Source organism: Glycine soja, chromosome 8, assembly GCF_004193775.1.
Source record: "Glycine soja cultivar W05 chromosome 8, ASM419377v2, whole genome shotgun sequence".
Lineage (NCBI taxonomy): Eukaryota > Viridiplantae > Streptophyta > Magnoliopsida > Fabales > Fabaceae > Glycine > Glycine soja.
This window is the reverse complement of record NC_041009.1, coordinates 19,121,812-19,145,009: the sequence shown is the minus strand read 5'-3', so window position 1 is coordinate 19,145,009 and position 23,198 is coordinate 19,121,812. Positions and strand designations below refer to the sequence as shown.

At 32.8% G+C, this 23,198-nt stretch overlaps 2 protein-coding genes across 4 annotated transcripts; both read right to left on the bottom strand.

Annotated features, from left to right (window-relative positions):
- Positions 1–4,399: 4,399 nt before the first annotated feature.
- On the bottom strand, positions 4,400–10,181 carry LOC114422592 (prohibitin-3, mitochondrial). The gene is made up of 2 exons (XM_028389035.1): positions 9,248–10,181; positions 4,400–4,749 (listed from the first exon to the last, which is right to left on the bottom strand). Exon 1 carries the CDS (start codon positions 10,108–10,110, stop codon positions 9,268–9,270), a length of 843 nt encoding a protein of 280 aa, XP_028244836.1. The 5' UTR covers positions 10,111–10,181; the 3' UTR covers positions 4,400–4,749; positions 9,248–9,267.
- Positions 10,182–15,624: 5,443 nt separating this feature from the next.
- Positions 15,625–17,454, bottom strand: LOC114422841. 3 transcript variants are annotated; one of them, XM_028389383.1, is made up of 4 exons: positions 17,356–17,454; positions 17,195–17,239; positions 16,057–16,164; positions 15,625–15,971 (listed from the first exon to the last, which is right to left on the bottom strand). In XM_028389383.1, the coding sequence occupies exons 3-4, from the start codon at positions 16,148–16,150 to the stop codon at positions 15,826–15,828; spliced, it is 240 nt and encodes a 79-aa protein (XP_028245184.1). In that variant the 5' UTR covers positions 16,151–16,164; positions 17,195–17,239; positions 17,356–17,454; the 3' UTR covers positions 15,625–15,825. The 3 variants fall into 3 exon arrangements, with proteins under 3 accessions (XP_028245184.1, XP_028245185.1, XP_028245183.1); XM_028389384.1 differs by having other exon boundaries at positions 16,057–16,159; XM_028389382.1 differs by lacking the exons at positions 17,195–17,239; positions 17,356–17,454 and adding an exon at positions 16,315–16,362 and having other exon boundaries at positions 16,057–16,159.
- Positions 17,455–23,198: the final 5,744 nt, after the last annotated feature.

The window sequence follows — 23,198 nt, the reverse complement described above, 5'->3', positions numbered from 1 at the left end:
AATTTTGCTGAAAATAGAGATAAAGAAAACAATGGAAAATTATACAATTTGTATAATTTAAATGCATAATATTATTTATTTTCTGATATATTTTCATGGGAAACATTTCAAACTTGAAACCGCGCCAGTGTATGATAGTTTATTATTCAAATGAAAGGAAAATAGTAAATCGGTGTTGATTTACTTTATTTTCAACTTTACAATATATTTTTTTGTTTGCTACCGACTTGTTGACTTTTTTTTCTTTGGGGGTGTTCTTCTTTAAATTTTGAATCAAGATTTGTGAGGAGTTGTCAATAGTTTGTATAGATGTTTTTCTACTTAAACACAGGGATGGACTCAGACTAAAATAAAAAGGAAGGTTAACCATAAAAAATAAAATTCATCTAAATAATTTTATCTATCAATTTTATATAAAATATTTATAATTGGATGTTTCAATACATTAAATTAAGTTAATAATTTATCAAAATATAGAATGTTTTTCTTATATGTCACAAAAATAATCAATAATTGAGTTTATATTAATTTTTTAACAATTTTTTTAATGTATAACAATAAATAGTAAATAAAAAATTATCATTCATCTTATTACCAAGTGTATTCATGTCACTAAAACATTAAATAAGAGTAAAGTATCAAATTAGTCCCTCACTTTTGGAGGCGCTATCAATTTGATCCTTGAGATTTAAAAAATATCAAAATGATCATTGATTTTACATTTTGTTTGCCACGTTAGTCCCTACCGTTAATAGTCTCCTAACATCGTTAGTAAATGTGTGATGTGGCACGTTAAGTGCATCCTGGATGCACACGTGGCACGCGTAATTGGGAAATAAGCAATGTCAATTCTTAAGGACTAATATGACATAATTTTAAATGTTATATTGAAAAATGAAGAGTCAATTTTTGTATATAGTGTCAAATTGATCCCTAATAGTTTTCAATCTAATTGAAAATGTGATGAATTCCCTCTCAAATTGATCTCTAACTTCTCTTTGCAGAATCTCCCGTCTCAACCTTAGACCAAAGTCTGGTATTGGTTCTATTCTACCTATTTCAGTTGCACCAACATCAATGTCTTCATCAACCCACGAAAAGAAATTACATCAATTTGCTTCTTGCTGCACAACACAAAATATTCATGTTCAATCTTGCACAAAAATTAGAATACAAAAAACACCATTAACATTACTTACTTGTGGTAATGGACAAGTATAAAACAGTCTCTCATTATTTCTTGTCGTCCTTGTTGTTTGAATGGTAGCTCTTCTACGACAATAGCAAAGACGGTTTGACGTGACATTCCTCCTTGTGCATGAATTAGCAGACATGGCAGACCACAAAATAATAGAAGAAGAACTACAAAGATGGAGAAAGATGATAGGAGAAGAATAAGAATTAGATGAGAGTATGAGTAGGAGAAAAAATGGAATGAAAGCGTGAATGTTAAAGTAGCCGTTAGGGTTTTAGCATTTTGGGAAAAAATATTTTCACAATAATAAATTCAATGACAACACTTGTTTATGAGATTTGAGAAACAAAAACTCTTCCTATATAAGAAAATAGAGTTTAACAATTAGATATTAACAAAGTCAAATAAAAAATTGATTATAAAATAATTGAATTTTAATGAAATATAATATTTATATAAAATTTCTTTAAAAAGATAAAATAACTATTGATTTTATAATTTAAAAAAATTAGGAGATAAAAACTTATTATATAATAACTAAAATTCGATAAAATATAACATTGAAATAATATTTTTTAAAAATATTACTATTGATTTTATAATTAAAAAAATTTAAGAGATAAAAATAATATTTCAAATTAGACTTTTTATTGAATAAAAAAACATACTTTTGTAAAGTAATTAAATAATAACCTATTAAATTTTTTATTTAGAAAAAAATCAGGAGGGGCCAAGGTCTTCCTTCCCCCAAATGTCCAACCGACCATGCTTAAAGGTGTCTTCAAGATTGAATATGCATCATCATTTGATAATGAATTTACTTCTTTTGACTTATTGGATTCTTGTATATTTGTCATTTTTGTTAAGTTTGTTTCTTCATCATATGATATTTGTTAAGGTTAAATCGACTCCTTGTTTAATGTAATTTTTTAATCAATGGGTGAAATTTTTTATATGTTTTAAGAGAAGTAAACAATATAAATAAATCTTAAATATGATTGCCTCTTAGTTTCTTTGTGAACTATGTGGTCTTGAATGATTTCTTTTGGGATTAAAGTCCTTGTGATGGATGGTGTAGGCATGAGAACCCTTTTTAAGGTTGCAATCTGTGAGCTTTATTTTGAAAATAAAAGAGTGACTCCAAAGGTTATGTATTATCAGTGGTATGTTAGCATTATTTTCATTTTCGGCATCAAGTAGTTTCGAAGCCATTGAGTTTAGAATTTCTTTAGCATCTCGATACTGTGAATGTTGCTTTGCCTTTTATCATTAGAAATTTTCAATTGTATCTTGAACCTGAATTTATTTTTAAAAAAATATTAAAAATTAGTTAATTATGCTATTGAAAATAAATCAATATTGAGAAATTTTCAACAACCTATTTGTTGGATACTTGGATGGCTGGTTGCATGTTTTTGCACTCGTGTTGATTCCCATCTTTGATTAGTTTCTTTTTGCATGTTTCAGAGGCAATACAATTCCAACCATACGTATTGTCAATCCTATTGATGTCTAGGTTGTAAATACATTTTCCAATAATTTTATATATGTTAATAAACCATTGAATTAAAAATAATTAAATATTGTAAATATGTAGTATAAGACATGAAATAATACCTGTGAATTTGATACCTCTTTCATTGACCTTATTTGTTGCAAAAATCTCCTATTTTTAGACATCCTTGTCTTAATATCAATGTTAGTAGAATCTGAAGAGGATAGTTCCTTAACTTGATATTACTCCAAAGATGATCTACAAATTAGTTTTTTTTTAATTAAAAGTTATAAAAATTTGAGCAAATAAAAGGAAGAATATGTTTTTCTTTATGTTTTAAAATTGTATTTCAAGATTATTGACCAAGTAGAATAAAGTTGGACTTACCCTTTGTTGAACTTTGCAAATTAAGGATGGTCCAAGTTGATGTAAATCCTTCTTGAAGTTGAGTTGAGTGAGAATTTACCAAATAAATACTTGTGAAAATGTAATTTTTGAAAAATTAATAATTGAACAATAGTAATTAAGAACATAGATGGGTTTACACTTGGTTTAGAAATTTTGTTGTCAAATTCATCACGCAACATGTTAAAAATCTAATTAGTGCATTCTATAGTTATATGTTATTTTTTTCTGCTTATAAGATTACAATCCGTCATAAAAATTGAGAGATTGATCCAATTTTATGCCAACAAGTTAATAGGCAATATATATATTTAGTAGAACCATATTGAAAATGTGACTAGAGACACAATTAAAGATGATTTATAAGTTGAAGAACATAATAACAAAGGACCTTTTAAAAACTCCTAAATAATTTAGAACTTATAGATTTTTTTGATGGAGATCACAAGATCTTTTACAACAAAAAATTCTGCTTGAGTTAAGTATGATTACTATTGGTGATAAAATTATTCACTAAAACTCAAGATTATTATTAATTTAGTTAGAACAACTTTACACCAATTAATCCACATTCCCAATGATAAGATCTACCGATTAATTTAACTTAACTTTAAGATACAAAAATTTGTCAGATAAAACTGTCACTGGAAAACAGTAATAACTTGTAAGGAATGAAAAATTCAACAGCATCTACTGCCATAGTTGATGCATATTTGAATCTGCATCACTTTCTTTACAAAATCACATCATTTTCTCATTTAACGCTAAAAGCTTGTATTGTAAGCTTCTCATTTTTATGTCAATTTACCCACGTTTTTGCCATACAAACGCAGAACCTAACATGATATATACACCATGTTGCCATTTTATATTGTCATAATTGCCTAACTAAAATATTATTATTCATAATTGTGATTATCTGGTTTGGAGGCAACAATAACCAAGTTATTATGCAAAATTGAAGACCTAAGCGCACACAATGAATCTAAAGGACTGTTTGGTGTAAAATAAATGTCTAATTTCATTTTCTACATAGAGCTTTCATTTTCTTATTTTCAAATTTAAAAAACAAGTTGGCATTTTATTTTCTAATGTTGGAAATATTATCCTGTGGCATGGCTGAGTCTTTGCAGTTGCTACAGTTTGATGGGAAAAATTCAATTTTGGAAGACTAACATATTGCATACTAATGGTTCGCATGCTTTTGTTATAAGATTCAATATCCTAGGTTCAAGTTTTTCTCTTGCTTCGGTTGCTTTCTTGAGACATCTTTCTTATACTATTCTCTTCCTTGAAAATTTTCATTTTCTGTGAAAAGAAATGGAAATAGATGATAAAATAGCTACATTAAGTCTTCAAGTACAAACTCTAAAAGACCCCTTTATCCTCAAACAAGGACTCGATTTCAAGTCTTAGCATGTAATTCTACAAGTACAACTGTAAAAGACCCATTTATGCTCAACATGAAGGTCCAAATTTTTCATTAATCCTCAACGTGAAGGTCCAAATTTTTCATTAATCCTCAACGCGAAGGTCCAAATTCTACATGTTACAAATGGGGTCTACAAAACAAGGTGGGGAAAAAATAACCCCAGCAAAGAAGAACCTCAACAGCATTCCTTCCAAGCATGCCATTACACCGTATCGTGAAAACCTGAAATGAAAAAAGAAATATTAGGAGTTTTAATGATCCAAAAACACTTTTGGGTTTGCTGACAAGTGACAATTAAAAGGCAGTAACATATTGCTTACCAATGAGGTACTAGAAATTACATCAAAATCTAAAAACCACTGCTTATTCAAAATTTACAAAATGTTTTACAACCTTTTCTGGAGGGGTGGAAGAGAGAAGAAGCACAGTTGGTTTCAAAAAGAAACAAGTAATTAATTTCAATCATGTAAAAGTGCAGAAGGCACAAAAACTCTCCAAAGTTCCATCATATATAACATTAAATTAAACTAACTAAACAGGGCGAAGAGACAACATAGGCAACTCAAAATTTCTAACAAACAAAATAATCCTATATGCTGGTTCGAATCCTAAAAAAAATCTTAACTTACATGACACCTAATTAAATTCCAGTAGCAAAAACGTAAAACATTTGAAAAAGTAAAGACTATAGATTTAAAGTTCAAATGTGTATGTGGTAGTTGATTCTATGGAGCATGCACAATATTCAGCTGTAGCAGCACTTCGTCTTTAAAGGCTAAAGCTTTTGTTTCAACTCTAATATTTAACAGTTAATAGGGAGATCACTAAAGATTTGTTACTTTATGTTGTATAAATGTCCAGGAATCAATGGTTATATATTGCACTGGTAGCAGCTCAACAGATGTAGAGTAAGTTGTTTAAGCAATTTGATAACCCTCCAGAAAGTGCTGAGAGTTTGATCCTCTCCCTATTTTCAACATTTTGCAGGGAAAAACAACAAAAAGGTACATCAGAAAGTGTGGTGTTGGATGGATGTATATAAAATGTAATGCGAAGACTTTTACTGTTTTCATCATTTGGCCTAGATTTGTCTCAGCTTCTTTCTGGGCATCAACTTCTATGAGGATTTCTGATCAGCATCGTTCTTTGTACTTCTTGCTCTCATATGATTTTTTTTAACTAAAGCGAAGTTAATTATATGGACAACTTGGCGAGCTCTTACTACTGTTTTTTATCCGTCAAAGGTACTAAATCAAATTAGCACGGCATGCCATGTTAAGAGAAATGGCCCTGTATTACTGCCAAGTACCAACATATAGCATCATTCCACCAATTCAATTGGAAGGCCAACAAGCAGTACTCCACTCTCCCAAATGGCTCTACAATAGCTTTTGTTTACTAACCACAGATGCATTTGCATAATTGCAGTTTTGAAAGTGTATGCAACCCGAGGTTTTATATTGCAGGTTAAATCACAAATGCAGCCACAAAACTGCACCAATCTGCAATGGCTGCAACACAATCATGACGAGACTACAACCACAATTTAAAACCATGAGCTACCTGCATTGTATCACAATTGCAGCTGCATTCACCCACACTTCGCCGCAATTTTGACAATTGCAACTGCATTTTAAACTTATGACTATTTATATCTGACACAACCAATGATCTCTTAAAACAAAGCAACAACACCCAACAGCAATGGAAAAACTGCATGCAGATGTGACAAATAATTGTTAAACCAAGTAAAAACACAATCAAACACTAAAGGCAAATAAAGGGAACCCAACATGAAACAAAACGATCCTACTAGCTGCAAATAATAGACTGGAAAAGTGAATAGACCACAGGTTCAAAGTTCAACTTGGTGCATGCTTGTTAATTATATAGAGCATGGACAACTCAGCTGTAGTAGCAGGTTTCTTCAAAGGCTAAAGCTACTCTGAGGTTTAAGTTTTTGCTTCAACTCTGATACCTAATAGTAAACAGGAAGATCACTAATGATTTGATAGTTTATGCTGTATAAATGGTCAAAAGCCAATGGTTTTACAAGTCTAAAGACCCTCCCCGAGTTTACCTAGCTGTTGGGTTTGACAACCTTGACAGAAATACAAGATTTAATTTATTCAACTAACTATATGCTACAAGTTCTGGGATCTGTAGACCCTCCCCAAGTTTACCTAAACTGTTGGGTTTGACAACCTGGACAGGAACACAATATTTAATTTACTCAAGGAACTATATGCCATATGTTCTGGGATTATGCTAAGGCCCTAACAGGTAAAGCCATAAGTCTTAAATTACAAGTGTACCTCTTACAAAAGGGGTCAAACTGAAGTTCTCAGAACTAAGGAAAACAAAAAATTATAACAACAATGTTTTCTTGCCTAAATAGTCCTAAACTCATTGCAATCCAACAGGGTTGTTTTCTTTCTACCTTTACCTGTAATTGTGTAAACTAATTAATACATTGTTAAGCAGGCATGTAAATACTCAGGGTTGACTAGCTTTACTTGTGTGCAAAAAAAAGCCTTTAGTATAACTATAACCTATTGATTGATATGCAGGATCATCATCACCAGAATCAAGTACTAAAAGCCACTAATTCAATTAGAGGACCAATCAACAGCACTCCACACACTCCCAAATCACTCTACAAGTGACATTTTTCAACCAAACAATCGGTAACCACCAGTGTTTGTTCAAATTGCAGTCCACAAACTCAGCTGCATTTCAAATATTGCAGTTTGGAAGGAGTATGCAAGATGCAACTGAAGGCTTTAAATTGTGAATTAAACCACATAGCACCGCCACAACCACACAAGTTTTTAATTGCAAACCGCAACAACCTGCAATGGCCAGCCGGAACACATGACTGCAACCACAATCTAAAGCCTTAACCCAACCGCATCACAACACAACTGTAGCTGCATTTGCTCACACTTTTTTTGTAATTTCAACAATTGCAACACAACCAGAATTTAAATAATTTGCTCACACTGTTTACATCCAACACCTATGAAACACAGACTCTGACATGGACACCAGGCACAGACACTTCGACACGACTAATGTCTAAAATATAGGACACGGGGATACCACACACTAAAAAAAAAAGATTCTAATTAAATGAAATATGAGTAACATATAACAAAATATCTAAATTAATGGTATATTCATCTTTTTAAACTAACCTTCTATGTTTTTTGAAGTGTAATAGTTGTGTAAAGGTGATGACTGAAGTGTTCAAGCCAACCAAAAATATTTTTTGAATCAGACACCTAATAAGAAGCTATGAAGCACGGGGATGCCTGCTGGTGGCCTTCCCCGTTTCTGGAACTACACGGGCACGGGATGGGTATGGCCAGGGGACGGCATTGACTTATTGGGTACGACTGATCAAGACGGGGGCGGTGCCTTCATTTTGTGGGGACGTATTGGGGACGGCAGTGGCCTACACGTGCATCCCTATAGTCCAAAATTTATAAAAAAAAGAAAAAAGGAAAAACATAAAAAAGTGGAAAGAAGAGAAACGATAATTCACTCTTTCAAAAATTAGGGCTTCCTCTCTTTCACTCCCTCTTTGGGCGAACCACTGGCAAACCACCAGCCAGGTTTGCTCTCTCTCTCTCTCTCTTTTCTAATTTTCTTTTTTTTATGTGACGAGGGTGTCGCCACCAATAGAGAAGCCGCAGCCGCCTTCTTCAGTCACCGTCGCAATCCTCTTTCAGCAAAACACCTTCTTCTCATTCACACTCTCACACCCATTTTCTCACACAAAAAATAACAAACACAACACAGCACCAACCTTGGTGGCACAAAGTGATAACAATTCAAAGAAACACAGAAATACACATACACGAACAATGGCTGGTAGATTCCGTGAGCTGAGGAAAAGGGGTTTTTTATATGCAGTAAAAAGCAGTGACGTTTTGCGGTTTCTATGTTTTCCTTTTCCTATTTTATTTTTCATTTTTATGTTTCAGTTTGATGATCTATTATCTGATTGCTTTTTATTATATTATATTATAGGAGTATTTTACTAGTCTTTATTTAATTTAATATTATCTATAATATTGTCTTTATTTATAATATGCTAGTGTTGCTACTTATTTCTCATTTTTTTTAATTTTTCAGTTTTTCTAAATAATAAAAAAAAATTGTCGTTTCCTAGCAGTACCCATATCTTGAGATTTCTAGATTTGCCGTTTCCCATCCTCATACCCATATATGTCCCTGTCCCTGTTTTGGTGCATCCTAGATAAGAAGTATCGGACAAGTATCAAACAAGTGTCCGAGTATGTCGGTGTCGTATCCAAAACAACAACACTTCAAACAAGAGAGGTGTTCATGCTTCATAGTCAACACAACCAACAACCTCCTAAAACAAAGATACATCCAACAACAATGAATAGATGTCGTGCAGATAGGTTTACAATTTGTATCAAACAATCATTAAGCCGAGTGAAACCACAATTCAAACAAGATCAATCACCACACAGACACACAACAATCTTTTTTTTATCAGCAGACGTTAGTTTTGTTAGCATTTAGCAGAGGGATCCAATCCACGACCTTTCCCCCCTTTCCTTCTCTCTCTTATCCATCCAACCCACCTTATATCTCCACAGACACAAAACAATGCATATCTATTAAACAAGTTATATTAAACAAACAAACATCAAACCAAAAGGTCAACAACAACAAGATCAATTACCACACACAGAGATACATGAATCAACGTCCACCGGCATTGAGCGCCATGAGCAAGTTCTTCCCTCCAGGCAAGTAGGCCACGTTCGGCGACTTGGCCAGCGTGGCAGCGACCTCCCTGGACGCCTCAATCCTCCTGAGCTCAATCAGCCCCATCCCGGCGGACGCAGTGGCATCCGAAATCAGCTTCGCCGCGTCACTCTCTCCCTCCGCCCTAATAATCGCCGCCCGCCTCTCCTGCTCGGCCTTCATCACCACAAACTTCGACCTCTCGGCCTCCTGCTGAGCCACCTGCTTCTGCTCCACGGCACGAGAAAACTCCGCGCCATAAGACAGATGCGTGATCGCAACGTCATCGAGTAAAATGTTAAAGTCTCGTGCGCGACGGATTAAGCCGTCGCGCACGAGCGCCGACACGTGGGGACGGTCGGTGAGGAGCTGGTCGGCGTTGAACTGCGCGACGACGGCTTTGAGAACCTCGTTGCCGATGGAGGGGAGGACTTTCTCGTCGTACTCGAGGCCCAGGTTCTGGACGATGAGGGAGAGCTTGTCGGTGTCGGGGCGGGAGAGGACGCGGAGGGTTAGGTTAACCATCTGGAGGTCTTTTGTTCCGGAGACGGAGGAGAAGGTGTGGGGGCGGGTGCGGATGTCGAAGATGTAGGGTTTCTGGACCCACGGGATGAGGAAGTGGGTCCCCTCGCCGACGGTCTCGTCGAGGATGCCCCGGAAACGGTCGAAGAGGACGGCGCGCTGCCCGCCATCGACGGTGTAGAGGGAGGAGCTCAATAGGGTCGCGGAGGCGCCCAGCCCGAAAGCGGCGCGGGCCAGGTTCGTCAGGAACGACACGGCGGCTTGCTGGCTTCCCATGTTAGTTGGATTTGCAGATTGGAGATGAGGGTTCAGGGCTTAAGAGAGGGAGACTATGGCTTTTATTTTACATTATAAATGAAAAACTAGACTACACTATATTTAAATTTGGAGGACAATTTCTTTTTTATTTATATCAAATATTATATTACTAATTTTATTAAATTAAAATTATGTAGGCTATCAAACATTCAAAATATAAGTTTAAATTTAGAATGAGACATATAAATATGTTAAGTGTCTTGCAAATATTAAAATTGTGATGGTGTTAATCAATAAATTAATTAATTAAATAATTAGAAATGAACAAAAGGCGGAAAAAATGTCACCATAGCTATGTATATGTAATAAATTTTTGGAAACAAAATTTTAAACTTTCAATTTGTATTGCTTCTAACGGAAATTAGCTTATAGAAGTATATTGATATTGATATTTATTACATTAAATAAATTGACAAAATTACACACCGAAATTATTATTATTTATATTGATGTTATTACATATGATTACAAATCAGAAACTGCTAAAAAGAGGGCATTGTATTTACATGACAAAATAAATTAATGATGATTGATATTTTAAAATCACTGGAAAATATTTTTTTTTTTACAATAATTTTAAATTTTGAGAAAAAGAGTTGAATCTCTTTTTACTAGTATATGACATGTGTGTTGATAGATCCAATTAATATTTTTTTTTTATAATATGATATGATTACATGTAGGTTTAATATTTTTTTTTAAGTATTTCTATTTTTTGTTTTTAAATTATATTTTAATGTCATGTCAGATTCGTTGATAAAGTCAATGAATTATGGACATTTATTAAATCAAAAGATATTTATGTCTCAAGACTTCTAATTATTTTGATTATATGTAAATAAATACAAATGATAAAAATTGTGTATGATATATTATAAGATCATGATATGTATATGTGCGTCTAAAGTTCTAAACGATGCATTCATAAGATTATCAAGTATACCATTTAAGTTGTGCATTTAAAATCTCCATTTAATACTTTATGTCTACGATTATTTTATATAGAAAATATTCTTCTAGGATCCATCAAAATCCTATAAAAAAAATAAATGAAGTTCATAGTCTGGAATAAGTTGATTCTCATCAAAAGGCACATTTTGTTATTGTTGCAGATATGTTATGATGAAAGAAGTGACTTTCCTGCTAAAGTACAAGACACTACATATCAACATAGACTCTACATGAAAAAGGGATGTGTATTTAGTGTTCATTTAATTCAAACATTAAATGTTCCAATGGTCTCAAGATTTTAGACGAAGAACAGAATAAAGAATCCAACCGTTGTGAGATAACATATATTTGGATATGAAGGCTATATATATAGAAGAATCTTTGAAAAAAAATAAGATACAAATCATCTACGCGAACATATTCTTTCATGTATACTTTGAGAGAAAAAATTAAAAGTGTTAAGTGATATATTCATCTGTAGGATGATCACAAATTTAGTCAATGTGCAAACTTCCAACAAATCTTGTTGATTTGTTTAGACCCAGCGGTGACTTGATAGGACAAAAAATACTCGATTTAAGTCAAGCTTGGGATAGATCTTGCAAGTGTAAGAGCCAAAAAGTGACAATGAAAAATAATTGTAATTTTGATAAGTTAATGGAAACTTAGTGGTTGCCAAGAACTAAACGTAGTCTCAAGGTTGAGATGAACCAATATAATTCTTTGTGTGCTTCTTTATATTGCTTGAACTGCCAAATGGTTTGAATTTGTTTTTAGATCTTATATCTCTTTGTTTTACAAAAAAAAAAAAAAAAACTATTTTTCTCATCATTTGATAAAGTTTGAATCAAAACATCTCTAAGTTCTTTAGGTTTATATGCATCATACGATAAACATGTTTTTCAGTTTTAGAAAAAGTTTTAAATTTCTAAAAACACAATTCAACCCTTTTTCTTATGTTATTTGCTTCTACAACGTCTTTATTACATTATCGGTTTTACGTTGTCACTTAACATTGGTGTTTTAAAATTCAAGCTGACTTGTTCGATTGAAGTGATTTGACTACGACTCGGGTCAAGTTGCCTATTAGATTGATCATGCATTTAACTCGACGCAACTCAATATGGACCAATCAGATTTGCAGTTAAACCAGTGACTCATTCACCCGAGTTGGATCATGCCCAAGAGAGATGAGTTGGGTAATTGATACAATCCTTTTTCCCGCCCAAATACATGGCAATTTCGTAATTATATGAAATTGTAAAAAAAATTATGCTAATATATTTCACCGTAATAATCCTCAAATGACATGACGAATAAATGTCAATATATGTTGCGTTAATTATGGTAATATAATAACATGTAAAATTAAATGGGCAACTCATATGGTAGGGCCTGTTTGGGGTGATTTTAGTTTTCAGGGATCAAATACATGTATTATATATAAGTATTATACCATCAAAAATGTATTTAGTAGTCATTATCACTCATTAGTGGTCATTACCACCTATTAGTAGTCATTCAATGTTTGGCTTCTCAATTCCAAAACTGATGGAACATTTCATTTTCCGACGTACAGACCAAATTATTATAGATGGTAGTTGCAACGATGTTTGTAGTGATTGTGGTGGTGCTAACAAAGACGTTGGTGATGACAATGATAGTGGTGGTGGTAACAATGTTAGTAATGATGATAATAGTGACAGTAAAAATGGTGTTAGTGGTGGCGATGGGTGATAATGGTGGTTACAATGACATTAGTGGTGGTGGAGGTTATATTGATGATGGGGTAGCGGTGGAAAGGACAGTGATAATGGTGTGATAGTCATGATGGTAATAACAATGATTATAATAAATATTGTTATTGTCAAATGTGAAAAATGTATTTTTTAAAAAAATTAAAAATTAAATTCACAAAACTTTTTTTAAATTGTGAAAATAAGTATAAAAATGTTTTAAAAATAATTTAAAAACCATTTGAGCTCCATTTAACTTAACGGGAGTCTTGGGTGACCGATAAATCACGCAAGTTCTTTGCCCATTGCAGCGACGCACGTGGAATTGGAAATAGTGGTTCAAACTTGTTACGAAGTTAAGATTCATCGAGTATATCTTCCTTAGCTTTTGGGATAACTTAATCGTAACTAAATCCAATGTACAACAATATGGCAAGAGAAATAATCTAATTTTTGCACGCTCATTTTAAAATTTAATGGAATTAGTAGAATTACTAAAGAACATGAGTAACCAACACTTTCACGTTTCAGCGATTGCTCGTCTTTCCGTTGCATCACATTTGCATGCTTGAAGTTTCAACCCTTAGCAGCAAGCTGGGGTTTCTGGCGAGAGGAAGAGATGATGATGAAGGAAAAAAGAAGTTGCTGAAATAGAGTTGAAATGATTTAAATAATGCGTTAAACCGACCCTGTCTTATAGTGTCAGCTACGTGTATGATCCTTGATTTTTATATTTTTTCAATAAACAATTTACCAAATTTATCAACTAAAGTTGTAATGATATTATCAACTGGACAGGGAAAAAGTTTGTATGTAATGATATTGACTAACTAAAGTTGTCTGATATTATCAACTGGACAGGGAAAAAGTTTGTCTCAATTGCTTGGCTATTTTGCAAAGTTATTATTTGGCTAAAAATATATTTTTAGTCCTTATTCTTTCGGTTAAAGGGGATAAAAGTTCCTATATGGTTCTCAAATTTTAAAAACACATATATTTAACCTGTTATCTCTATAAATTCATCTTGTTTTTAAAAGTTTGGAGGGACTAAATCCACATGTTTTTAGAAGAGACTAAATTCACTCGTTTTTAAAGTTTGAGAATCAAATTCACCAATAGGAAAGTATAAGGACCTTGGTTACATTTGGCAGAAAATATAGAAACTAAAAGCACATTTTCTCAAATTAAAAATTCTACACAAAACTTGTTTCATGGACGAGAAGACGATGTGTGCTTGATGGGAATTTGTACGAGGGTATAACGTATCGCTCAGTTTGAAGATACTAGTTTAAAGTGAGTTGTGATTTATAAGTAGAAAGACAGGTCAATTTATTTCTTCTTCTTTTTTTTGGCTTTTCTTTTCTGTTGAAATTTGTTCATGGACATCACTTAAATTCAGTGTTGTTATATTTGCTTGGTGTGTTTTATAAGCATGCTTTTCATGGTACCAGATGGTGAAACCATTTCTAGAGCCCGAGACATACAAAAAGGTGATATTTGTTTACAACCCAAGGAGTCACATGGATGGAGGAACACCTTGACATGGACAAGCTGGAATCCTATTTTGGTGGGGAAAATACAGTTGGATTCAACTACGAAGCTTATGCTAAAAAAATGAAAGAAGATAACATAAGCATGTATGATGTTTTTTATTCATGTTGTTCATCATCGCCTGGTTTTTTAAGTTCCGAAATTAATGAATCAGTGCAGTCAGGAACCGATGATTCTGAGGATGAAGCATCTATTGATAGAACAGTTTTTTCAAACTTGGAGGAAGATGATGATAGTACACACATGGGAAGATGCCTTGCTCCCAATATGAATCCGATAAGGTTGATGAATCAAAAAAGACATGAAGAGCTGAATCAGAAGAGAACTAGGCACTTGGCAGGGTTAACTATATTATATTACTCATTCAAATTTTACACAAGCACTGAACTTCAACCAGTATGTACTATTGGTCTGAATTTTGAAAGTGACATCTGAACCATTACTCTTATATCTCAACCAATGAACCAATGCCCCAAATGGTCCATTGTCCATAGCAGCAGGCATCAATACATGGATCCATATATGCACCTTTTCCACTGAAAAGAGAGAAGAAGTTTGAGTTGGCTCATATGGAATGAGAATTTCAACCAGCATTCAGGAAATAGAAAGTTTAGATTTCTTTCATGTTATTTTTACCCTCTCTCAATACTGGAGTGGGTTATGATAGGGTGTGTTTCAGTATTTGTGATTGCTATTTTTTCAATGTCGAAAGCTATGATGAGAAACACCACCTACAACCCTTTCATGTACTATGGTCCAAGTCCTAAATGTGTTCACTGCCTGAAATACTAACAAAAAAAATGCATTTTCCTTTAAACATCAATATTTAGTAGAGACAAAGCATTTTCCATTTTGGTGTATTTGCTAGTTCATGATGAGGTGTCAAGGTGCTGGAGAAATTACATCATGAAATTAGCATAGACTTGGCTAGTGGTTGTGCCTTTAAGAAAGGAAAGCACATGACTCTTGTAGGGAAACATCTAACTTAAGAATTAATCATACCAATTAATTGGTACGATGAGATTTTAATAAGTGGAAAAGAAAAATAGAGAGAGAGAAAGGAAAAAATGTTGCTAATCTCTTACTGAACGACACTGCCTAAAAGCACCCAATATAATAGCAGATACAACTGCTGGAAATAAAAAATCACAACATAAAAGTAAATTTTAGCACGTCTGCTAAACATAATTTTAGGCATTGATTCCTATTCATACCAAGGTAAAGACTAAACATAGAATTTGAATACATGAATATGCATTAATCAATCCATGATTTCTTAAATAACATTTTATTTAGCAAGTAAGCATTCACATGTTTAAAAATCAAAACACTAATTGAACTGCAAGACTTTTACCTCAAACATTATCATCATTTATGGAAACATATCCCATGAACAAGGTGCATCAATTAACTCACAATCAATCAACAAAAATTATTACTCAGGGCGAGACTTCACAATGAAATTTTGGCGACTTATGGGATTCATGACCACTGGTGGACCGGCAGTACGAGGCCATGCCTGCAATTTTTTGTCAGTCTCTTCTGCCCACTCATTGTTTGTAATAGTGCCAGGGGTACTACCTGAAGAAAGAAGTTAGCAGTTACATACTGCTGTCTGCTGCAACAGCTAAAAAGCAAATCAATTCCTATGATAAACACAACTTACCTCCAAATAGCTTCTTCTCTGAAACATAATAATCACAAACCCATGCAACTCCAAATGATCCAAGAATAGCAGAAATGATATACTTGCTTGACATGATTACAGACTTCACTACACAAAACAAAAGAATAAATAGATAAATCAAAATTCAAAAGAGAAAGAAAAAGACTACATGAATGGCAGACATTCCTATCCAAATAAACAAAAGGGTGTGACACAAGAAAATTGCAAAAAACGGTTAGGGTTGATTTCACACTCAACTGCAAAGGCACTAAAAGCATGAAATGAAACCATGACAGCCAGTGTGGTAAAGCCACAAAATTCCTAAAATCCTACTAACTCAAGCATAACAATGTAAGTGCCTTTGCTGGTTAAATGCTAAACATCCTAACAACTGGAGAAACAAGGATAACTCATGAACAAATATAAAAAAGCCAAAATGCAAGAAGCTTCAGGAGATATTGCATAGATTGAAGAAAACAGTAACCACAAGGAGGCAAAGCAGATTGTGTACATCAAAAGACAAATGTCAACAGAATACATTACATGTGGCAACATTTTTAGACTTGTCCAGCATGATCTAAATTCCAAAACGATACGCTAATATGACAACAGGATGGGGGGTTATGTAAAACTTACAGTCCAGACCATAAGGAAATTAATCAGAAATTTCTGTTGGCACCACCTAAAGGGTATCAGTGAAGACATTCACACAACAAAATCCATCACAAGAATCCAAAGGCGTTGCTTCATTGGAACCACAGGGCATACAAGAAAGTAAGGCATTGCTTCAAACAAAATCCAATCCATAAATTCACACAATTCCAAGACACTCATAACCACACAATTAATTGGCTGAAAGAATTAAGCAATAACAAAAATCGAAATTACAGACAGCCCAAATTGAACGGCAAAACAATCAGATATCTGAGATAAAACACCAAATTTTTGGGTTTATCTGATTTGCTTGTAAAACATGGTGACATAAAAGGGATTTCACTTCCCAAAGCAATAAACTATTACGCCACATGACATAAACGTCGAATTTAGAATCAACCACAGTCTTCTATTCAATACTGAATCAGCAAAGAAATAATGTAAATTGCTGAATTTAACGAAAACAGGTTAAAAAGGAGATTACCTTCGAAGCAACCTGTTGAACGTCAATGCTTCTCAGAATTGATTCCTAGAAAGAAAGGGAAAGGACAAGAAACTCAGAGAATCGCAAAGCATAATCCGAAAACACCCCCAAAATTTAAAGTAAAAAACAAAAACAAGGCAAAGAAAAAAACGCAGACAGACAGATGCAATCGGAACCGGGGTGCGATTAGGTTATGCTAGGTGAAGTTTATTTTTTTTTTGGTTGAAAATGTTAAGTGAAGTTTAACAAATTTTACTGAATAAATATTCATTTTTATCCTAAAATTAAGAAAATGATGCATATTAGTCCTATCATAAAACCTGTACAGAACAGTCCTATCATTAAATTTAACTTGTGAAATTATTTTATTAAATTATAATATTTAAAAATCAATTTAATAATAGATTATATTTTAAGAATCAATTTCATATAAAATTATAAAATTTATGAACTAAATTAGCAATTAAATTATGATTAATATGTCTTTTTTTTTAATTTCTATCTTGAGACCAGTTTCATAACTGATCACACTTAGGGACCAAATTAAATATTTATTTATTTTTTAAAAAAAATATTAATTTTAGGTTTTAGTTATTCAATAATGATAATTTTAGGTTTATTAGAATGTTTTCCTCTCAGAGAAAAAGTTTAATAGAATATATTTTAAATAATAATAGTCAGTACAGTAAAAATATAAATAAATAATATTTTGATTCTATCATTTTATTTTGTTGAGTACATATTATACAAATTAATATTCAGTTTGTAAAAAAAACAAGAACTTTGACTCGTTTTTAAATGTTATATTTTAAACTGAATATTAATTGTTAGTTTTTAGAACTACTTAATTTTGACTCAATTACAACATTTATAATAATTAAATAAAACTAAAAATCACGTCAAAAAAATAAAACTAATAATTAATAATATACCACATTATAATTAAAATCATGGCAATATATTATACAAATTAATTATTATAAATATAATATTACTAACTTTTTGTATTAAATTGTGAATTTAGCGTGTGGTTATTTTCTTTATGAATTTTTTTCATATGGAGACACTGTGGTTAAAGAAAAAATATGAATTTTAAAATAGATTGAAATTAGTTAATGTTATTGATGGCAATTGAAGATATTTGGTATTGCAATAAGCAATTCAATCGGAGGAATAATAGGAGTGATTAGGAATTGAAATGTGATTAATAAGTCCACAAGTCTAGACCATTAAATTTGTAGGCTAATAATATTCACGTCAAATTAATAACCATTTTATTATGGTTTCAGATCTATGAGACCCACACAATCCTTCATAAACTTCTCCCATTAGTCTTATGGACTCAATTTGGTTAATACATCTTAGTAATACTCCATTGGAACTTCTTACGTTGAGATCATCTCCTATCATGATATACTTTAAAGCCTTTTCTTTCAGTTTAAATTCTACTTTGGCACTTGGCTTTTGCAAATAGTTAATCAATTTTTATTGCCATGTATCCAATTCCTCAACTTGGATAATGGCTAAATCTTCTATAGAATAGTCCATCATTTCTCCTTTGATTTTCTTGTATTCAAAAACATGTTATGCTAACTCATTTTTTCCATCATTCTCGTCCCTACAGGTATGCTCTATGATCACATCGACAAAACATTGCAACAAGTGCTTAGCTGATTGATAAAAATCCAATAGTTGGACAATATTACACTTATATTCCTCATGCCTAATCATCAATTGGAAATCACCATATATTCTGAAATATTGCACACCTCTTTCTATTAAAATCTTTAAACCCAAAATCAAAGCTTCATATTCAGCTTGATTATTTTAAAAACATGGGTTTATTATTCTGAAATATCTCCATACTTTGTTGTTTGGATTGATTACTACTATTCTCACCCCCAAACCATTTTGTGTCAATGATCTTTCAAAACCTAAAAACCAAGGTTGTAGGCCAACATAATTATTAGTCCACTTTGATTCATCATTAATAGGGATGCAAATGTTAAGTCTGTCTGCGTCCAAGTCACATTGGACTGTACCAAACAATTAAATCCCAAAAATTTTGATGTTAACAAAGTATAAATTTTATCTATTAACCTTTCATGCTTAAGCTACATATTCATAGACCTATATGAGATACAAGTAGAAAAGAATAAATTGAAAGGTTATGGACGATAGGAAAAGTACCAGTAGTTGGACAATACTGAATTAGTGTCCATTAATGAGAAGACAAGTTTTTTAGCACTTGGCTCGCAATACAAAAGCAATAGAACGATTACTCTATTCTCAAGTACTGCAAAACAATCATCATAAAGTAACATACATATGTTCAGTAAGAAACTTGTGTCATGACGCACAAAAGGGAAAATTTAAATTGTCTTGTCTTGACATTCTTAATTTCTTTTGTCTTATATTATTAATGTTTCTTTCAATTCATACGGTAAAATTCAACTTTGAGTACTAGGAAAAATTGATAGATTCTCCTTCTCTAAAGATCTGTTGCAAAAATTGTTTGTGGTCCCACTCTCTCTCTACACAGTAGCGGTCTCATGTCAAGTGTCAAAGCTATTATATAACGGCTAGCTAGGATCTCTCAATGGATCGAAGCTCTGAAGTCTATATAAAGCTTGAAGGTGTTTGTGTTAAATTTGTTGAATCATAAGAAAATAATCTGAGACAAAACAAACAAGTGTTGTAACACTGTCAGTTTACTGGACGAAGGAAACTTGAACAAATTGAGTGAATCTTAGCTTTGCTAGGTTTGAGAGTTTCATTGTATCTAAGCTTATTGTGTAAACACTCTTTGAGTGATTAAGAATATATTTTCTATCAAACATATATTGTTTGTGAAAGACAATAGTGGCTTAATGACAAAGAATACTTAGGTTTTAATCTCAAGGGGAGATTAAGTGTAGTGTCAGGAGTGACCTAGTATTCGTTGTAGCCAAAAGTGACATAGAGAATACTTGATTGTAATCGAAGAATCGATTAGTGGAACTCTTCAAGGTTTGAAGGAGAACTAGATGTAACCCAAAAATTTGGTTGAACCAGTATAAAACCTTGATGTTTTCTTTATTGCTTCTATGTAACTAGTTTGTTTTTATAAGTTACTCCTGCACTACTATATCCAATTTTTGTGAATTGGTTTTCTAAGCATTAAATGATTTCAAAACCACTTGGACGAAGCCTATCGTCCATTGATATTTGTTTGAGTAAAACTTTTAAAATTTTTTGGAAGACTAAGTTTTTATCCATCACATTATTTAACCCTTCTTCTAGTGTGTTTCAGGTACTTCAACACAAGGGTTAGGTTATGAAATCAGCAAGAACTTGTCCTTTCATTGCTCGTTATGGAACATACATTAAAGAATATGCATTAAATTTAATCGCTCATTTCCTTAAATATCCATGAAATCTATTAAAAAAATACCGGACAATATCAAACTTGCATAAAACCAATACCTCATTGGGCAGTAAATAGTCCTTGAGTTTTGTACACACATGAAATAAAGATAAGCATAATTTCTCAATAGGAATATATCTACATTCAACATCAAGTAATAATCGAATCAAATAATATATGGCTATTTCGATCCCATCTTCAGTATCTTGTGCTTAAAGGAATTTATACTTTTCTGCAATTGAAATGTACAATTTCAAAGGATTGCATGGTATTGGTGGAACTAATATTGCAGGTGCAACTGATACTTACTTAATTTGGTCAAAGGCTTGTTGTTGTACATCTCCCCAAATGAATTCATCTTTGTTTTTTACTTTCAACAATACTAAAAATGCCTTCATTTTTCCAGTGGAATTGGCTATGAATTGACGAAAGAAATTAACCATTGGAAAGTTTAAGTTTTGGGAAGAGATTGATCAACCTTGTTATTGCCAAGCCACGGTCCAAATTTTGTTCAATTGCATCATGATTTCCTCTCCTCTTGGCCTAAGTGTATTGATATCCTTCCATTAGAAGGTCATGCAAATTACAGTCAAGGATTGCTTCTCTAAAACCATTGAGCAACCAAGAAAGGGGATCCATTAAACAAATGTTTCCATCATTTGATAGCAAACCATTGAAGTCTCAAAAGATACACCAAGGGAAGGTAGTATGTGATGCCATAGAACAAAGAAGGTTCAAAGACTTTCTTCTTTTGTTTTTGTTAGGGTAGCCATAGAAGCTCGTTAATCTCCATGGTGGATGATCAGGGTGAAGAACCTGGACATTAATTAGAAGAAAAGTTGAGAAAATGACAGGTGAAAGGATTTTTCCAGAGCGGTGCCAAACCACCACTACTTCCATTGACATCCATTGAGAACAAGAATCAAGTCATGATGAAATTTTATTTCTTCTATACATATAGTGTGAGCAAGTGTTTGGCACAATCCACATGATATAACAAGACAATATCCCATAAGATAAGAAATATGCTCGGGTCGCCTAAACCTTCACAGTTCCAACTGGGTAGAGTCATTATCCCTGGAAGGCCTAACTGGGTAGGTCAATTAATTCAATGCTACTAGCCAAATTTCAAGTAAAAGTGAGTTATTAAGAAACATAGAGAAAAAGAATCTTCATCTACTTCATAAAACTCAAGGCATGAAGAAAAAAAATGAAGCACATAAATGCCTAGACTAAAAATAATCAAAACAAATGTCTCATCTACAAAAATGTATTAGGCATTGTAAAATTATCAAACCAAAAACTAAATTAGGGGCTTCATGCTTTTTAAGTTTTGTTCTAACACCAACTAAACATAGTGAGAAATCAATGTGTTCTTCAAGGTTTGGAACAAAGGATATTTGAGCCCTAGATCATTCCCATCAAGGTTAAGGTTCTCCATCCGAAAGGAAGGTCAAGGATTAGGAGTGGTTAAGGGAGAAAGCAGGTAAGATACATTTGGTTTAGGATCAAGTGCTTACGAAGAACTGTATCTTTAGTATAAGGCTCTATGGGTATGAAATCTCAATATCTATAGGTAATTTCCAATACAATAATATGCTCCACGAAAAGATGCTAGAAATGCATAAACATTGGTTCAACTGCATAAGTATGTTATGGTATGAATTACCCACCTTATGTTCGAGATGAATTGTTGATTTAAGACTAAGCTGTTGATAAATATTGTCTCGGGTGTACTTTTAATGGAATGAGGTGTAAGGCCTTTAGAATTTGGTTAACACTTTGATGAGGTTGAGTTCATGAAAAAAAAGGAGGTACATGTAAAAGGTACTTCCACACTCAAGTTAATAACAATTTCATAAAGTAACTATGTATATTAAATATTTACCTGATTAAGTGACATTGGTGTTATATATAGTGGATAGAGATGAGCTTAATTCTGAAAGAGAGTCCAAGGCTTCTCATGGACAATAATACCTGGCTTGGTGTAGCAACAGAACAAGTATACTTCAAGATGTGATATGACCCACACTGTTCGTGAGTGCATGTTAAGATTCTTGTTCTTGGTGTTGACCTGGTTAACACTTGCAATTTTTTTTTATTTTCTTGTTGTTAACACTTGTGATTTTAGACTAATAGGCAAAGATTAGTCATCATATAGATTGAGTCTAAGCCCAGCACATAACATGAACAAATACATGTATAATTGATTTTTAAAACATTTCCTATAATTGTTGAAAGTGTTTAGAACCGAAATGTAACTTAAAGAAAGCTACTTGTTTATTGTAAGGGAAAATTAAAATGAAATGAAGTAAAATTATATTATATAGGCTAAATTATAAAAATCACAAAACACGGCTAGACATGCTATTTCTAGTGACTAGGATCCAAATATGTTTTTATTTTTCCTATGAATTCAAGTATGTTTTGCTATGTAGGACTGGACCCCACTACACCATAGGTGATTCCCTAAGTTTTTCATGTAGTTCTTAGCCAATTCAAAGTCCAAACCTAGCGAGCATGTGATTGGGGTGTGGTCATCCCCAATTGTTGGCTGTTGCTAGATGCACCTAGCAATATTGCTGGTGCACCCAACAC

Bases quoted from the DNA above. Each gene is read 5' to 3' on its own strand.
- LOC114422841 (XM_028389382.1), bottom strand. From the start codon at position 16,347: ATGGTTTCATTTCATGCTTTTAGTGCCTTTGCA. The intron at 16,160-16,314 runs GTTGAGTGTGAA...TGTGTAGTGAAG, and splicing joins ATGCTTTTAGTGCCTTTGCA to TCTGTAATCATGTCAAGCAA. The intron at 15,972-16,056 runs GTAAGTTGTGTT...TTCTTTCTTCAG, and splicing joins AGAGAAGAAGCTATTTGGAG to GTAGTACCCCTGGCACTATT.
- LOC114422592 (XM_028389035.1), bottom strand. From the start codon at position 10,110: ATGGGAAGCCAGCAAGCCGCCGTGTCGTTCCTGACGAACCTGGCCCGC.